This window comes from Cavia porcellus, unplaced genomic scaffold (assembly GCF_034190915.1).
Source record: "Cavia porcellus strain 051 isolate PalLab524CR breed Dunkin Hartley unplaced genomic scaffold, mCavPor4.1 scaffold_1, whole genome shotgun sequence".
In the NCBI taxonomy this organism is placed as follows: domain Eukaryota; kingdom Metazoa; phylum Chordata; class Mammalia; order Rodentia; family Caviidae; genus Cavia; species Cavia porcellus.
In genome coordinates, this window is record NW_026947484.1 from 90,432,698 (window position 1) to 90,450,038 (window position 17,341).

Below are 17,341 nucleotides of genomic sequence, written 5' to 3' on the forward strand. Positions count from 1 at the left end.
TTCCTGTGGCTGGTTTCCTTTCTTTTTCTCATTTCTGCTTAACTGTCCACCTTTCCTGGTGTATTCATTGTAGTATATTTTTGGCATTGTTGGTTTCATTGTGCCTTTCTAGGAATATTTTGAAAACTTGTCCAACTGCTGGTTTTGGGGTTTGTTTTGCTGAATTTTTTGAGGTTCACTTTGTCATGGAAATATCTTATTTCTCCACCAATTTTAAGGAAAAGTTTTATAGGATATATAAAATTCTGAGTTGGAAGATGTTACCTTTTAGGGTTTAAAACACTTTAATCTCTCCTGGCCTTTAATATGTTAGTTGAGAAATCTTCTATATTTCTAACTGGTTTAATTTTATAAGTGGCTGGTTATTTTTCTCTAACAGCTTTTAAAATTCTCCCTGTGTTGGAGTTCTTGTATTTTGACTGTAATGTGACATAGGGAGGTTCTCTTTTGATTTTAGTTATTTGGGATTCTATAAGCATCACTTATCCATATGTTTAATTTTGTGCCTATATTTGGAAAGTTTCCTGCTACTATTTCTGTAAACAAGTTTTTTATGCCCTTTATGATGTTTTGCAGTTTCTCAATTACTCCACTTAATAGTAGATTAGTCGTCTTTGCATTATCTAGGAGCTATTAGGTCTTTTTTCAAATCCTCTTGTTATTTTCAAGGTATCACTAAGTAGTATTTAAAAGCATTTCTATCTTCTAATTGATATTCTGTCCTCATATTGGTCACTTCTGCTGGCCACACTTTTTCTGCTGGCCCATCTGGAACTTCTTGGGTTCTAATTCTTGCTAGGCTGGTCATTCATGTTTTGTATCATTTTGTTCAGCTCCTCTAGCTCTTTATTAGTGTCTTATATGAGTTCCCTGATTGATTTGCATAATACTACTTCCATTATCTGTTTAGTTACATCTTCTGTGATCCTGCTGAGCACCTTATTAACTTGTTTTTAATCTCCACCATTGTCTTTTCAAACAAGTCAAGTGTGTGCCTTTTACTTGCCCCCCCCCCCCCCCAATTGGCGGATTTGTTACCTTGTCTTCTCATGTTATTGCTTATTTTGTTTTGGGCTTAGTTTTGGGAGTGCTTATAGTAGAAAGACTTCAGTGCTAATATGGAGATTTCTTCTCCATTAGGCTGCTTTTCAGTGTTTCACTCTGAGCATGGCTAACTATGGCCTTGCCTCTGTTCCAAGATGTGACTGCCTCTGTTAATTTGGGAGGAGAGGCTGAAGTCCAATTGGTCCAACACCCACTTCTCTGGGAATGGGCCACAGCATTATTAATATCACAAAAGAAATCTGAGCATTGGCACACAGAGACAGCCAGTAATAGAAACAATTATATGACCTGAATGGTATCAAGAAAATCAGCAACAGTAATATGTCCAATGCAAATTGGATATTGACATACTGAAGGAAACAACAATCACCCTAAATATAGAACAGCAATCCACAAGTATAGTATGAACACTCAGGAAATCCAGATATTGACATTAATCAAATATGTACTAAATGTAACTATATCACCACTAATGGTAGAAAAGAACTCAACAGTAATAACAGAGTTAGTTAACTATCTAAAGATTAATAAAACTTACTGTTTATACTACAAAGATACAGGGGGTTAAGAGTAGGTAAATATAAGAGGAAAATTTTGAAAAATTAAACAATAAGAGAGAAGAAGGAGAAAGAAGTGAGACAAAGGATCCTATTAAAGATCAGAAGGATATTACAGAATTAAATAAAGGTAACAGATATCAAATGAGAAATAGAAAATAAAATTTAAAAAGGGAAAGAGAAGAAGAAGAAGAAGAAGAAGAAGAAGAAGAAGAAGAAGAAGAAGAAGAAGAAGAAGAAGAAGAAGAAGAAGGAGAAAGAAATATTAGGGAGACCAGAAATGAGAAAAAATTAGAAGAAAACACTAAAAGAAAAAAGGGGAAAAAAGAAAAGAAAAAAATGAGAAAGACTAGACAAAAGACAGCTCCCAAAACCCAGTAAACCAGTAAAAGTGAAAGGGGTGAAGGATGGAGTCCCAAATCAGAAAGTAAAATTTCTCTATTTTTGAATGCATGTTTTATTTTTCCTGGGGATCTGCTGTTTTGGAGTCCAGCAGTTCAGTTTTCTCTGCCTAGCCTCTGGCCTATGGGTTTGTAAGGTGCCTCTCCTATTCCAAAGGCCCCTTTGTTTACCCCAGTCTATGGTGATATTTAAGCTGAACCATGTTCCCACTCATTCTAGAAGATAAGGGACGCAATCAGGCCACAAGTCTGTGCTTGATGTAGGCAGTAGGGTGAGGACTCGATTATGCAATGCCAACACTTTCAGATCATGCACAACTCAAACTGAGCCTGGTGTCTCACTTCAGGGGATGAGGCTCGTGTCCTTCCTGGTCCAAGCTCAAAGCCCTCAGGGTGTCTCTTTGTCTGCAGCCACTCTCTTCCATGATTTCTCTCATCTAGTCAGGGAGGGAGGGTAACACTGGGAATCCTGAATTGAAGGCATCTCCCAGCTGTTCTGAGTCCCAGATTCAAATAATCAGCCCCTTCCCAGAATGGCACCCAACCAAGTACTCTCCAGCAACATGGAAGGCACCTATGCTGGCATCCCTATCTGGGTTTTTGCCTGGTAGGTGGAGGAAGTCCTCTCAAAGTAAAACCCTGTGCTGTCCCTGCAGCCCTGTTGCTGGCCTAGTTCACAGCCAACATTTTCTTCTGGAAACCCAGTGATTACATTGTTTCTGTACAGCCAGGCTTGGCTTCTCTTCAAGCCTTGGGCTAGGAACTGGGGAGATAGTCCAGACTGTTTTTATTGTTTTCATTGCATTGTGGTCTGTCTTAAACTTCTTTTAATTTTTTTGTGAGTTCCTTCCCAATTCCTGGTGATCTACTCTTTTTTCCCCCCAAGTTGTTATTTTCCAGTGTCTGATTCTATATCTTGGAAGTCTTAATTTTGCCTGCCACTCCACCATCTTCCTTCCCCCTCTTTACCACCCCACAGCCAGAGTGATGAATGATGAGCTTACTTTGACAGACTAGTATCACCAAAAGTCTATAGTTTAGATTAAGATTGACTCATGGTGTATATTTTATGGGTCTGGACAAATTTATGTCACTTATCTATCATTACTGTAGCATATAAAATATTTCACTGCCCTAAAACTCCACTGCTCTCTACCTATCCATCCTTCTGCCTTCCCCAGGCAGTCCTTGGCAATCACTCATCATTTTATTGTCTTTTTATTTTGCTTTTTGCAAAATGTCATATAGTTGGAATCATGAGGTATGTAGCCTTCTTAGATTAGCTTCTTTTACTTAGTTATAAGCACTGTTCTCTATACCTTTTCATGGCTTTAGAGTTCATTTCTTTTTAGTGGTGAATAATAGCCTATTGTCCTGATGTACTGGTTTCTCCATTCACATTTGGAGTGCTTTCAAGTTTTGGAAATTGTGAATAAAGGTGCTATAAACATCTGCATGCAGGGTGTCTGTGTAGACATAAGTTTTCCAAAGGTCATGATTGTTGAATGGCACAGTATGAGTATGTTTAGTTTTGTAAGAAAGCCATAAACTTTACTCCATAGTCCCATCAGTAGTGAGAGTTTTTATTGTTTTACATTCTTATTAGCACTTGATATTGTCAGTGTTCTGGTTTTGGCCATTCTCAAAGGTATGTAGTGGTGTGTTATTCTTTTAATTTGTATTTTTCTGATGACATGTGATGTGGACCATCTTTTCATATGTTTATTTGCCATCTATATATTTTTTTCAGTGAGGTACCTATTAAAGCTTTTCACACATTTTCCAATTAAGTTGCTTTATTATTATTGATTTTTTTTTTCAGCAAAGGTTTCAGTATATAGCCAGACTGCCCTCAGATTTGGGGGTATCCTTCCTCAGCCTTCTAGGTTTCAATATACCCAGTTTATCATTGAATTTTAAGAGTTCTTTTTTATTTTGGGACTTTGGGGAGACTTTTACACTTTTCTAATTACTCCTGTTTTTAAAGTCACCATATATCATCAGAGCAAATGACAGATGTTTGTTTGCATCATTGAAAAAAATGAGAATAAATGTTAAACCACTTAGCATGGATCTTGGCACATATTATATAATAATTTTACCTGGATTTAAATCTTTTATATTAAGCTATATGTCTGTTATAGTTTGTGTTCAGATGGCCCCTCAGTCCTCATGCAATCATGGACACATGCTGACTCTAGCATTTGTGATTGGTTTGTTGTCTAGCGCTGGGATTAGCGATAACATCACTAACAGTGCTGCGCCCATCTGGGGTGGAGCTAACATAAAGTGTTAAAGTGGGAAGAAGGCGAGTCTTTCCTTTTTGCTCTGTTCGCCCTTGCTGTTTGCCATGGCCATAAATGGTGACCCTGCCATGCCATCTTGTTTGGAGCTAGCTGAATATGGACTGAAACCCCCAAAACTGCAAGAAATAAACTCCTCCCTTGCTTCACCTTTGGGCATCAGGTATTTTGTCTCAACAGTGAGAGAAAAGTAACCAAGACAATGTCTTAAGGCATTTAATATAAACCTTTGGCTACATCGTATTACATTTATTTATAAATGTCTGTGTTTTCTGTTGCAAATGTGAATGGAAGGAAATATTTATTGCAAGATAGAAGGTAAGACTGGCAAAGGAAGTTATGAACTTGATTAGCAGTCTTTGACTGACAGAGGAAAAGTCTTGAGTTTTGTCCTGTAAACAGTGAGGAGCCACTTAGAAGAATTAATCAAGGCAGTGACTTGAGCAGAGTTATGCTTTAGAATTATCATCTTTGTGGTAGCATATGAAAACAACAAAGGACCAGAGCTACTGAGAACAAGAATTATTCTAAAGTTTTTCAGTTCTAAGAACTGATACCAAAATAGCATACTAATCAAGCACCTGGTGTTTGAACCTTCTACAGGAGGCTATGGAAGGGTCATAAGGATGTGTCATCTGGTGCTTAAGAAGCCCTGAGGCAGATGCGCGTACACACACACACACACACACACACACACACACTCAGCTAACATTCCATAGTGTCATAAAGGTACACATGGGCCCCAGGCCTATTTCCATTTTTTTTTCAATGATCTCCTCTTAGACTTGCCAGTTTAAAGATACCTAGATGTTAACCTCCATTTGCATAGAAGAAAAACATGAGTGGCTTGCATTAGACCACAAGGAAGGTTCTGATTACAACTGTTTGGGTAGGAAACAAAAAAGAAACAAATGTAGTTGCTTAGTAGTAGGTACAGAAAGAAGACTGGGGCTCAGGATGCAGCTCCATGGTAATTGCCCACCATGTGCAAGACCCTAGGTTTGAGCCCCAGTACTGCAAAACAAAACACATAAACACACACACACACACACACACACACACACACACACCCCTTTAGAGAAAAAACAGAATTGTTGAATACAGAAATTCAGAGAATGAAAGAAGGATAAGATCCTCTGAGTTTTTCTTGGTTTTATGTCTAGGAGTGTAGGAGTTTTAAAAACAGGCAGAAAGTAGTTCTGGGGACTTCCATGATAAGTTGAAAAAGATCATTTTCTTAAGATATTTTGAAATAAATACTGCCAGACATTAAAGTAGCACTATTCACTTAGTTAAAAGTTCAAAATCAAAGCTCAGGAGGTTAGAAATGTTTATTAAAACTGAATTTCTTAAAAGAAACAAACTGAATTCAAGTCAGATGTGACAGGGCACACTTATAATTTTAGTGCTATAGGGGCTAAGGCAGGAGGATTGCAAGTTTAAAGCCAGCTGGGGCAGCTTAGCGAGAATGTCTCAAAAATAAAATAAAATAAAATCCTGGCTATGTAGCTCAGTACAAAGATTCTGGACTCAATCCCCACTACAAAAACAAAGAATCAGGGGTTGGGATTTAGCTCAGCGGCATTAAGCGCTTGCCTTGCAAGCACGCAGTCATGAGTTCAATCCCTGGAACTGATTTAAAAAAAAGTGACAAAAACCTGAAATTAAGGAGTTGGAGTTCATACATGTAGGAATGATGATATCACCTGGGAAACTTATCTGGCACACTGTGAAGACTGTGGGCAGAAACGGAGAAAATACCAACTGAGGAGCAAAAAGATAATGGTTCCTTGATTATCAGCAAAACTTCAGAGTTGAAGAGTGTATATTCTCACTTATGCTGGCGAGAAATCTGGAGGCTCAGTGATTTAGCAAAGTCAAGGGGTCTGGCAATGAAGTCTTTCCTGAGCTTGGAAGTTGTTTCCTACTGCAGTGGAGATGGATCCCATTCTGTGTCAAAACGATTGGTAGGAAGAAAGGGGAAAGAAATGATACTGAGGTCAAAGGGGAATGGGTTGGAGATCTTTTTACATACATAGTTTAAGTAGCAAGTAGTAGTTCAGTAAACAGACGATAACTACCTTTGTAACTACCAGAAATATAGAAAATCCCCAAGTATTTTGGAATGACATGATTTCTTGTGTAAATTATCCTCCTCTCATTATCTCCCTTGCTTGATAAATATAACCTAAAACGGTGGTGGTGAATTTACGGCACCCGTATTGTTTTTAAGACAAAAGATGTTAATGTATGAATTTTTTTTTTCTGAACTAAATCCTCAGTATTTAGGTTTAAGTGGCACTTTGAGGTAATTAAGTGGGTTTTGTGTTGCAGTTGGGCACCTAGAAAGTCCTCTATAATCTGGATTCTGCACTTCTCTAACCTGGTTTCTCACTTTTTCTCCTTTGGACATAAGACCCTTTCCAGTTTTTCAAATATCTCTTGCTGTTTTCTGGGCCATATTTGTAGCTTTCATGTCCTCCTTTCAATTCCTTGTTAGTTTGATGAGTCTGTAACTATCTTCCTGAAGTCAAAAGTCCTCTATAAGAGCTTTTCAGATGCAAGGGGCCTGATATTAACATATCCCTTCTTTTATCCCTGCTGCCCCGGTATACCGGTGTGCCTATCACCTAACTCTCTGCTGGGTAAATACTCTGTATGTTATAAATGCTGGCTGATCAAGTGAAAGATACAAATCTTCACATTACAGTCATTTTTCTTTTTACTAACGGAGTATGTTATGTAGTACATTTGACATTTGTTCTTGTCATGCTATACTTTAGTGATAGTTAAAATATAAAAGACACTTAAAATATTTAAAGCTTGTGAAATAAAAAATATTATTATTAGGCTGTTGTAATGTCACACTTCATTTCTAAATGTTGATTTGGTCTATTTTGTTCTTTCTTAAAGCTCTTCCTTTCAAAGCCATTCTCTTTCTTAGGAAGGAGGGACAGTCTCCTTTTAAAATCTTAATGACTACACTGAAATCAGTTAAGGTTTCAGTGCTGTAACAATCCAGGAGTTTTTAATTTCAATTTGTATTTGCGTTTCTGACCGTTGGTTCTCCTGTGGGAGTGAGGTGGGGGAAAGATGATCCCTGCACCTGGTTTCAGGCTGATTACAGCCAACATCAAGCTTGGCATAAAGGGTTTATTTTGAATTAACACCTTTTTTTGGGGGGGTGGCTGTGGTGAAAATAAACCCCTTAATCGAAATCCTGCCAACTTGCATTGTTCTTTAGGGAACAGGCTTTCAAAATTTAGGAAACCGGAGAATCTGGCTTTCCAGTTTCCCCAAGGCGGCAGCAGATTGTGAAACAGCTATCTGGAGAAATCAAAGTACAGCCAGCATAAATATATTGAGGTTTTTTTTGGGGGGGGGAATGAGGGTGAGAGAATGAGAATATAAATGAGATTGAATATTAAAAAGACAAGCAAAAAAAAAAAAAGACGAAACGGAGCACGTATTACGACTGGAAAATCCTTTTTGCCGCGTCTGGTTGCAGCATATGTACAATCAGAAATGCCTAACAGCAACGCACTGACCCGTATTCTTCCAATCCTGTTCCTCACCCCAAATTCGGGTAGTAAAGGCTGATAAGGGACAGGAGGCCCTGTGTCAGCGGACAGCGGTCCCGAGGGAAACCAGCCACAGGCACAGAAGTCAAGATCAGCGAATTTCCCCAAAGAGCTGTGGAACCCGCGCACATATATCGGGGTTTTCTCTCAGGCGTATGGATCACCATACAGGCTAGTTTACCAATGTCAGAGCTACGATTTGACAGCCTAGATTTTTTTTTATTCAGCAGGCAAAGAAAAGGGTTGGAGGACTGAAAGCTGCGCTTCCGTTCGTCTCCGGGGACCTAACCCCACAAACACCGGGCTGGAGGGCGAGCCCCGCCGGCGTGCTTCCTGAGGAACCCGGCCCGTTTCCCAGCAACGGCGCATGCGCCGCTTTGCTCCCAACGAAGGCGCGCTACTCCGCGGGCGGGCTCCTCCAATCGGAGCCCGGCGTCCTCCGAGTGCGTATCCTGGAGCTGTGGAGGCGGGAGGAAAGGGGCGAGCCGAGCCGTCGGGGCGAGGGTGGGGTTGCAGGCTGCCGGGAGGCCTGAGAAAGGCGTCGCAGGGCTGCGGGTCGGCTTGGTCTCCGGAACTGGCCTTTAAAAACTTCACCTCCCTGCTGCTTTTCTCCTCCAGTCTTCCCTTGCCACTCGTCTCTCCTCCCCTTAAGAGCCCATCTTGTTCCAACAGTTTTTAGTCTCACTTCCACGGGCTGCCTAGGCCTCCTAACTCTGAAACTTGGAGCTGCCCCTGGGGTCTTGGGTGTGCAGTCTGGACCACGCGAGACCCCGGAGGTAACCGTGGCAAAGACTTGGGCGGGGGTGTGTGTATGTGTGCGGAGCTCTGGTGCTGGCTGTGAGGCGCCCCTCGTTGGTCGCTCTCGGGGTCCCGCCTCCAGCGCGTTAGGCTGAGTGTCTCCGCCCCTCTGGGGGTACAGCCCGGGCGAGCATCCCTGGTGGCGGTCCCTGCGCGCTCTCTCCCGCGGCTGGTGGGGACCCTCACCCCATCCCTGCTGCCCCGGGCAGCATCCAGAGGACTTGGAGTTGGAGCTGCTTAGGTTTATAACTCCAGGCTGCGGGGCCCTTTACCTCCTGAGAATCAGTAAGCTCTCTAGAACAAGGACCAAGCTTTTGTATGTGTTTTAATGCAAGCCGCACGCTCGGCGCCCTACCAATTTGTTTAGTAAACGAACAAACGAGTTGTACTAGACTAGCTTCTGCACCTTTTCCTATCTGCCCTCCAGGACCTTTAGAAAAATCAGCTCTGAGTCTTTCTGAAGCTGTAAATTTCCTGCAGAAGGTGGTACTTCTTTTTGAATGATTATTCCATCAAGGTAATTATCCTAGGCAGTATTTTTTAGAAAGACTAGTCCAACTCTTTCTAATACCTTGCACATCGATGTTCTATAGTTCTCACAGTCGTGCGAAAAGAACCTGTCATTGTCATTTGTTTTATTTAACAGTGAGTGCCTAGAAACAAAACAGTAGCGGAGTGGGAAATTTGCCCTTGAAACGCAGAGAAAACAAAGGCAGCCTAAATTGCTAGGAGGGAAAGTGAATCGAGTAGTGCTAGTGCTAGTGTGGAGCTTTTTGTGCTGATCCTGGTTCAGCCATTTGTTAGCTATGCGGTCTCAGGCAAATCACCAAACCTGAGTTTAGACTCCGTATCTGTCAGATAAAATGAATGGGCTTGATCTTTTAGTGTCATTTAATTATAAAATGGTTTATTTCAGCCCCTTTTCCTTGGTCTGTTTTTTTGGAAGACACCCCCCCCCCCCCCCCCCCCCCCGCCTCAAGGCGGGATACTTAACCGTTCAGAGAAACACCCAACACAGGTGTGGTCATGAAGGAAGCAAGCAGTGAAAAAAGCTAAGTGTATAGTGTTGTGGAATCCAATTCCACTGACAATTGGAAAAGGGGCCCGTGAATTGAGGACGAGTTGTCTCAGCAAGAAGAGCCAGCAAAGTGAGACTAGAGTCCCTAAATACCATCTTAATGCAGTTTTGTTTTGAGACAGGATTTCTCTATGCAGTTCAGGCTGGCCTTGAGCTCACTTTGTAGCCTAGGCTGGTCTCCAACTCTTAATGATCCTCCTGTCTCAACCTTCCGAGTGCTGGAAGGTTGTGAGCCATCACACCTAGCTTAACACGGTTTTTAAACCTTTACTTAATTTTAGTCAAGAGGGAGTTTAAATGATTGAATAGACCTGATGGCTGGTAATCTGTTGATTTCCAAGGGGAAGGAGAGATGATGACTTTTTAGGTAAATCACCCTTGTGCGGATAGTTTAAATTATTAATAAAGACTGTGCTCAGAGAGGCATAGGCGTTTTCCAGCAAAGGATAAATAAAACGTGGACGCAGTAAGGCTGATTTTTTTTAGAGTCTCACTATACAGTTCAGGCTGTTCTTGAACTCAGTATGTAACCCAGGCTGGCCTTGAGCCTGCAGCAGTCCTCCTGCGCCAGCCTCCCAAGTGCGAGTGCTGCAGTTATAGGCCGGTGCCACCACTTCTGGTGTGTTTGAATTTTCTTTACAGGGCTACATGAGTGGTCAGCCAGAGGTGAGTTTGAATTTTAATTTGCTCTGTGAATTTCTCTAAATGAGTTATTCAACCTAAGGAGCACTCAATTTTCTCTTTATGTGCAAGTAATCTTTTTAGTTACTGGGTGACTTAAGGTCAGGCATGCTTAGCTTGGTATCTGCCACATGGTAAATGCTGGATAAATGAGTTTTTGTCTCTTTGTTCATCCTTCCCTTTTCTTCTGGTCTTGCAAAGACTGGGAAATGAATATACTCTGAATGAGCAAGTGAAGGACTCAGATGTGAAGTAGGAAAATGTACCAGCAGTGGCTCTGACTTCTAATGTAAAATCCTTCTGACTGGTACTTCCTCTTAGGATGCCCATATTATTTGTGTATTGGGCTCAGTTGCCCTATTAGCCATTTTTTTTTCAAAAAACTGCTATGCAGAAGCTTTTTAATTTGACATAGTCCCGATTTTCGATGTTATTTCTTGTACAGTTGGGGTTCGGGGTTCTTTTCAGAAAGTCCTTGCCTATGTCTATGACTTCCAAGAGTTTTAGCTATTTTATCTTTCAGCAGGTTATTTCTGTTTTAATATTTAGGTCTTTGGATCACTCTGATTTTAGTTTTGTACATGGTAAGAGAAATGGGTCTAAATTCAATGTCCTGTATGAAAGAACGATATATGTAACATCCTATCATCTGTTTTGATAGAAATGATAAAAATCCAACTCTGAAACAAGAGATGATTCATCTGTTAGTACATTAGCATTGAAAACTGATTAAAATTTTTCCTTTATCACTGTTACAAGATGGCCTGTTTTTCACTCAAGCCCATAAAAGTGCCATCTGGATTGAGAATCCACTGAAGGTCAGAGTCACCTATTGTAGGCACTTGACTTCTTGTTGGTTTGAATGTGGACAAGAATGATCTATGTTTGAGATATCTGTAGCAGGGAGCAAAGATGAGAAGGCAACATCTCACATGCTACCTGGCTGGGGTGAACCAGGTCTTGGAAGTGGATAGGATACACAGTGATGCTCTGGAATCAGCCAACCGGAGAGTAAATCCTGACTCTGTCACCTATTAGACATGCTCAAAGTAAAGCTATTAACAGTATCTTCCTCTAGGGATTGGCATATAGTGATATAATCTATAGAAAGTTTCAGCAGGTCTCTGGAGAAGAGATTTTTGGTATAACTGGAATGATGCAGAGAAAAGCTTTCATGTAATAGACAACTTGTTCATAGATGTTGATCAACTGAATATTTTCAAATGGGAAATAGTCTTTAAAGAGTTACACAGATATTGATGAAAGACTGATACATCATCAGAAATTTTAAATTACTGTACTCATATAGTTTGGGCAAATTATTCATTTTAATTTTGTGTCTTCTCAAAGGAAAAATTTTAAATATCTCTGGGAACAAATTTTGTGGGTCCTCTGCAGTTCTTTAATTTATTTTCTTAGTCCATTGACATTTTCATTACTGTAACTGCCCACTTAACTGTCCTCATCATTTCTTGCCTTTTTACTCTTTAGAAGGAGAGAGTGATTCCAGTGCATTTTCATGTTGAATAGCACAGAGATCCTAACTACATTTAAATTCAGCCATAGACCTAGGTTTGGCCCATTATGGATGAAGTTTTTCCTGAAAGAGAGGTAGGCCTTTGTTCCCTAGTTTTGTTAGAAGCTAATATCAGGGAGATAGAGGGAGAGAGTTTTTTTTTTTTTTTTGTCTTTTTCGTTTTTATCGGTACCAGGGATCGAACTCACGATTGCCTGCTTGCAAAGCAGGCGCTTATGCCGCTGAGCTAAATCCCCAGCCCCCAAGAGATATTTTTAAAGGGAAACTTTATTTTAGGGTTTTTTTGGGGTGGTATTAGGGAATTGAACTCACAGCCTCACACATGCTAGGTAAGCACTTTACTACTGAGCTACACTCTGGCCCTTTTAAAGACAAGGCTCATTAAGTTGCTCAGGCTGGCCTCACACTGTCAATCTTTCCTCAGTCTCCTGAGTAGGTGGTGTTACGTGTATGTGTTCTGCTTGGGTTTTTTGAGTAGTGATGAATTTATTTATATTTTGATGCTGGGGATTGAACCTAGTACCTCATGCATGCTAAGTACATGCAGTGCTGCTGAGCTATACCCCTAGTGCAAATGAATTTTTAAAACTGACATAATTTGGTTTGGGTGCTGGAGATTTAATAGGGCCTCAGGTATGGTAAATTCATGTTCTTCCATTGAGCTCTACTCCCAGTGTGATGACTTTAAAAATTGAGATATAATTTGCTGAGAATGGTGGGACATGCCTGTAATCCTAGCATTTGGGTCTAAGATAGGAGGATTTGAGTCCAGCCTAGGTAATTTAGTGAGACATTCTCTGAAAAAAATAAAAAGAGATGGATGTTTAGCTCAATTCAGAGGATTTGGGTCCAATTACTAGTATGGGAAAAACAATTGAGATATAGTTCATATAACATAAAATTCACCATTTTGTTTTTTAAATTCACTATTTTAAAGCTCACAATTCAGTGTTTTTTAGGGTATTCACTATGTGATACAAAGATTACCAACTCTAGAATAGCTCCATCACATCCTCGCCTCCCCAAAAAAGAAACCTGTAAGCAGTCAGATGCATTTCTCCTCCTCTTCACCTGCTAGAAAAAGAGCTTACATTTGTTTCTTTCTTTTTGTATCAGGAATTGAACTCAGGACCTTGTGCTTGCCAGGCAGGTGCTGTGCCACTGAGCTCTGTCCCTAGCCCAAACTTACTTTCTGTTTCTATGGATTTGCCTATTCTAGAATTTCATATTAATGGAATCAAATTATATGTGGCTTTTCGTCCCTGGCTTCTTTGCATGTTTGCAGGATTCATCCATTTTGTGTTATGTAACAGTAACTAATTCCTTTTTATAGTTGAATAATTTTTTATATTTACTCATTGGTTAGTTAATAGACCTTTGGGTTGTTTCACCTTTTGGTGATTATGAACAACACTACTTTGAACATTGTGTAAGAGTTTTCCTAAAAGTCCAGTAATTATCTTAGATTGTATATGTCAGCATTATTAAGTTCTCAGTTTGCTTTTTAAAAATGTAGATTAAGTCAGGTTTTGTAGGACATGCCTGTAATCCTAGCAAGGAGGATTGCTTCGAGTTCAAGACTGGCATGGAATATTTAGTTCAAGGGAATTTAAACTGAACAGTACCTAAGGGAATTTGTATCTGTACATGGTGTATCTTGTTGCTGCCTTTTTGTCCCATTCTTTTCCTTCCTTCTAAGTTCATTTCCCTTCTTTACTTATAAAAGCTTTGTTTCTACCTTGAAACCTTTTCTAAATTTCTAAAACTCTGTCTTGACCTTTTGTGTATATTTAGAGATGTTATGACTTGCTTTCTGAGATTGTCTGGTTTTATATTCTCCTCCAATTTGGTCTGGCTGGGCCGTCCGTCTCCTTGCATTGTCTTTATTGTCTCTATCTTGATCTGTTTTTATCTTTTGGTGGCAGTTTCTCTTTAGTTTGTGACCCTATTCAGGAAGGGACCTTAACACGTTAATTTTGAGAGCTTGTGAGCCTGGATTGCACTAGCCTTTTCATTAATTTTTACAAATGTATTTTAGCTGCCTACTGTTTGTTTGTTTATTTTGTGGTTCTCCGAGTGAATTATGGGCCTTCTACTCCTACCACTGAACTACACCTCAGCCCAAGGTACCCATTCTTAGAATCAGGAAACCTTACCCATTTTCTTTCTTTCTTTTGTTTTTTTGGGTACCCAGGCTCGAACTCAAGACTTCGCATTTGCCATGCAGGCACTTATGCCGCTGAGCCAAACCGCTGGCCCTATGTTTGGTTTCTTATCTAGTTAACCATTGCAGTTCCCTCATTTATGAGGAAATTATACTGTAGAAAAACTAAAAAAGGATTGGGGATATAGAACAGTGGCAGAGCTCTTGTCTAGTATGTGTAAGGTCCTGGATTTGATTACCAGCATCACACACACCACCACCACCACCACCAAAAACCACAAAAGAGAACAAAAGACAAAGAGCCCTGATTAAAAACCCCACATAGCCAGAAGTTCTTTGAGGAAGTACTATATCTTTGTGTTATTCAACCTTTTACATACTTTTTACCCTTACACTAGTGTTTTCAAACTATTCTAGTTTTCCATTGATGTATCACAAGTTACCTCAAACTTTAGTTGGTTTAAAACAGCATACATTTATTACTGCACCATCTCTGGATCATGAGTCCTGGCCCAGCCGAGCTGGATCCTCTGCTTGGTGTCTCACAGGCTGCATTCAAGGGGCTGGCTAGATTGTGTTCTCATCTAGGCTGGGTAGGATCTGTCCAGCTCCTTCAAGTCACTGGCAGAGTTTCTTTCTTATAGCTGAGGGAAATGTCTGAGGGGTCTAGATAGGTACTAGCTGCTGAGTGGAGGCCACTCTAATCCAAGAGGCTACTTACAGTTTTCTGCTGTATGGCCCTTGATATAGGATGTTCAAAAAGAAGTGTTTGCTTAAGAGTCTTTTTGTTGCTACAGTGCTGGGAAGTGACTCTCAAGCATGCTATCACTGATCTATGCCTATCAGTTACACCACATACACGTGAACTAATGAGAAGAGTGAAATCTCATTACCTTTGTCATAGAAACCAGTCACAGGCTGATCACAATCAAGAGGAAGATACTAAGTAAGACAGTAATACCAGGGGACAAAGATGGTGGGACCATTTGCTTACCACATTGTTTGTATACATTATCTGGAAATTGGAGGGACACTTCTGTAATGTAGAAGTCACTTTGTCTAAAACACCATTCAGATTTAAAGATGTAATATGACAAACTAAAGCACTGAAAAATGATTCTTTTCCATTTAGCTTTGTCAAAACAACTTTATTAAAATTTGATAAACTCTTTACATACATTTTTTTCCCATGGCTAAAACAAAGACACTACTAAGGCCTTAACTATCTAAAATTCTTTTTTATTTAGTTTATTTCTATTTTCAGCGTTGAAGATCAAATCCAGGGCTTTGCACATGCTTGGCAAGTCCTCTAGCTGAGCTATTCTCAGGTCATCTGAATTTCTTTTTTCAAAAGGAAAATGGAAATCTTGCCACATGTATACATGTGTAGTGTATGTATTTAAGCTTTTTCACAAAAATAACAAAAATGGTTTGGGAGCAGAGACAGAACAAGTTAGGACAGTTTTTAAAAAGTCTTTCACATATCCTTATGCACTTAATATTTCTCTGAATAATTTCTTATTACATCTTTTTTTCTAGACCAAATCACCCTAAGTATCACCCGTTCCCTTTATTAGGGATCACTGTGTTTTTCAAAGAGTTTTACATTCAGTATTAAAAACTTGACACTGACTGCTCACTGTACTGTAAATATTTAATTTTAAATGAGGTTGGTATGGTTATCTTTTATGGTTGAGGAAATATTCAAGAAGTAAGTGACTTACAGACTTGTTAGATACTTACTGGACTCTTATTTCAGATTTTTCTGAGTTTAAAGCTTTTTTTTTTAGGATACTGGATTTCTTGAGGTACAAAGAGATACTTGTGGAATATTAATATGTGTATATATTTGGAGTGTTTTATTATCTTTTTGAAATGTTTACCTAGAGATTCCTCAACATTTGCTTTAAATGGTGGGCTTCGTATAACTTGGAGTGTCTCTCACAGAAGAATTTACAGAAAGTAGGCCACAGTGAATAAACGTACTCTTCTTTTTTCATCTCTTTGGAAGAAGGTCTTTCAAAATTACGATGGCTGAAATTATAAAAAATTAAGTTATAAAGAAAGATCTTTTGTATAGATCAGTAAAAAAAATTTTATGGAGATATATATATGTGGATATACAACCAAGAGACTAATTGGGGAGGCATCTAGATGCAAGACCTAATAACCATTATTCTACTTTCCTAGTCCCAAGACTTGTGAGTGATAATTTAACTTGTCTGTTTCATCATAACTCTGTAGTTTGCTTTCCTAGGACTTACTGAATGCCAAAAGGCATTTAATTAGGTTGTTTTTTTCTGTTTTGTTTCTTTTGAGACTCTTTGAATAAAAAACATCTGAAATTAAAAAATAATTACTATGGGATCTTTTGTTTGGGGGCATGTTGGACTCTGATTGTAATGCAACATTCAGTATGTTTCAGCTAAGAGAAAAGTTTTGGGGACCCAAAAATATCCTAGGATTTCACTTTCTTTCAAACTGATTCTATGTTCTAAAGATAGGATATATGTGTGTGTGTGTGTATATATATATATATATATATATATATATGTATTTTTTTTTCAGGTTCAAGAAAACCTGTCACTATTATAACACTTTTGAAAAATTAAAATCTAGAAGTCATTACCTGCTTACAAGAAGGAACATGTTTTTAACATTTTGTCAGTTTGGCTTTCAGTACATTTTAAAATAAATAATACTTTATAGCTTTTTAAATTACATTTGTTCTGTAATAATTTAAAAATTAACAAATAGGCCATAAGTGAATAAAATCACCCATATTCTCAGGATGCACATATAAAACAGATATTGTATTATTTCTTAACAGACTAAAGTCCATCTAACCTGTAAGCCATAAACATCTTGCACAATTCCAGTCATCAATAAGGAAGTATATCATCAAGAAGTATTGGGGGGTATTTTGAAGAGTTGGAAGACTCACCATGAATATAAACACTTCAAACAGTGCCACTAGTGACACTCAAAGGTAAGCCTTTGGTCTCTTTCTCTAGTTGAAAAATGCTTTTGGTTGCAAAGAACACATAGTATTATGTTGTTAGTAGAGCTAATTGTAAGAATTCTCATGGGATAGTGTTGTAGTCAGGGATTGTGCAAAGAGCAATTAGAATGAGGACATGGAATTTATAATATTATTTTTATGATGGTCATCCAGA

At 39.1% G+C, this 17,341-nt stretch overlaps 1 protein-coding gene across 14 annotated transcripts in view; it reads left to right on the forward strand.

The window, feature by feature from the left end:
• Ccdc171 (coiled-coil domain containing 171) overlaps positions 1-17,341 on the forward strand; it is a 454,917-nt gene that overhangs the window by 29,237 nt on the left and 408,339 nt on the right. For 11 of the 14 annotated variants that reach the window (XR_010048327.1, XR_010048331.1, XR_010048328.1 and 8 more), the window contains exons 2-3: positions 8,135-8,350; positions 16,996-17,154. Coding sequence is in view for 10 of the 14 variants with exons in the window: in XM_063251434.1 (XP_063107504.1) it covers positions 17,111-17,154 (44 nt within the window). In the remaining 4 variants the exon portion in view is untranslated. The other 3 variants (XM_063251465.1, XM_063251446.1, XM_013155132.3) reach the window with 2 other exon arrangements.